General features: G+C 43.4%; 1 protein-coding gene across 1 annotated transcript; it reads left to right on the top strand.

The window, feature by feature from the left end:
• Nucleotides 1–81: 81 nt before the first annotated feature.
• Pmar_PMAR028895 (hypothetical protein) lies at nt 82–434 on the top strand (the record flags this gene model as incomplete). The annotated part of the gene is made up of 1 exon (XM_002771372.1): nt 82–434. A coding segment is annotated over one exon (353 nt), but the record flags the coding sequence as incomplete, so codon positions are not given.
• Nucleotides 435–1,237: the final 803 nt, after the last annotated feature.

Raw genomic sequence — 1,237 nt, 5'->3', positions numbered from 1 at the left:
CTGGTGGCTGTGCCGTCGTCTTCCAACTCGGCGATGGCTTCAGTCTCTCTATAAACGTGTGCATCACTGGTAAGGCATCAGGCGAAAACCTGTTGCAGCCCGACAAGCGCACGTTCTCTGGCTCGATCGAGCTGAAGGTTAGTTTCAACGTTAATGTGCCAGTCGTTGGTAGCATTATCAATTGGGCTATCACAGCTAAATTAGGCGTTACTGCTAAACCCAAGAACGAGATTACTGCTTATGGCAGTATCGGAACCAGCGTCTCTTTGTACTTTGCTGGTGCTGGTGTGTCGATCGATATCAAGGGCCACTCCGTGGATCACTTGGCTAATAAATGGGAGTTTGTCTCTGGTGTAAACTTCAACGCCTGGGTGAAGGTCTTCTTCTGGGGTAAATCTTGGAACCATCGTTGGGAGATCTGGCACGCCGGTCCCGTAACCTTTTAAGTACATTCTGATACTGTATATTGTCCAACTTTACCGGGATCAAACCCAAGGTTGATATCGGGCAGTCCCTCCCTATCACAGTGTAAATATTCATATTTCATTCTCTTCTACTTTCCTTTGCCTCAGTGAAGGCGTATCGCTTAATATTTAGTTACTAGATCGCTACTAAATTTCGGTAGCGATTTTGGTGACCATAATATGGTTCGGCATAATCTCAATGTCATGGAATGTCGTACCGGTGTGATGGTGGTTTTCAGTGGTCTGTGTAATGGTTATGTTTTATTGATGGTGGTTTTCAGTGGTCTGTGTAATGGTTATGTTTTATTGATGGTGGTTTTCAGTGGTCTGTGTAATGGTTATGTTTCATTGATGGTGGTTTTCAGTGGTCTGTGTAATGGTTATGTTTCATTGATGGTGGTTTTCAGTGGTCTGTGTAATGGTTATGTTTCATTCGGGTTCAATCGCTTTTCCGGTATTGTTTTTGGCAATTTCTGGTATAGGTGTTGGCAACCAAATGTTGAAAGTAGCAAATTTAAAAGTATTTTTCTAGCAAGTCGCTCTGCTTTGATCCTTTTTTTGCTGAATTGTATATTCCCCCGGAGTGTTGTACACGCTGGCACTTTTGCCCAAGTGTGCTTCGCCCGCACGTTTTCGTTATTCTGGCAAGTTGTGCTCATTTGCTGTTTGATATGTTTTGCGTTGTAATTATAAAGTCTGGCATTTTTCAAGGTTTGCTCTTGTGGGATGTTCCTGCATGAAATATACAACTTGGCAGATGCCGGTATGTGACA

This window comes from Perkinsus marinus (genome assembly GCF_000006405.1).
Source record: "Perkinsus marinus ATCC 50983 genomic scaffold scf_1104296962996, whole genome shotgun sequence".
Classification (NCBI taxonomy): domain Eukaryota; phylum Perkinsozoa; order Perkinsida; family Perkinsidae; genus Perkinsus; species Perkinsus marinus.
This window is presented reverse-complemented; position numbering and strand designations above follow the sequence as displayed.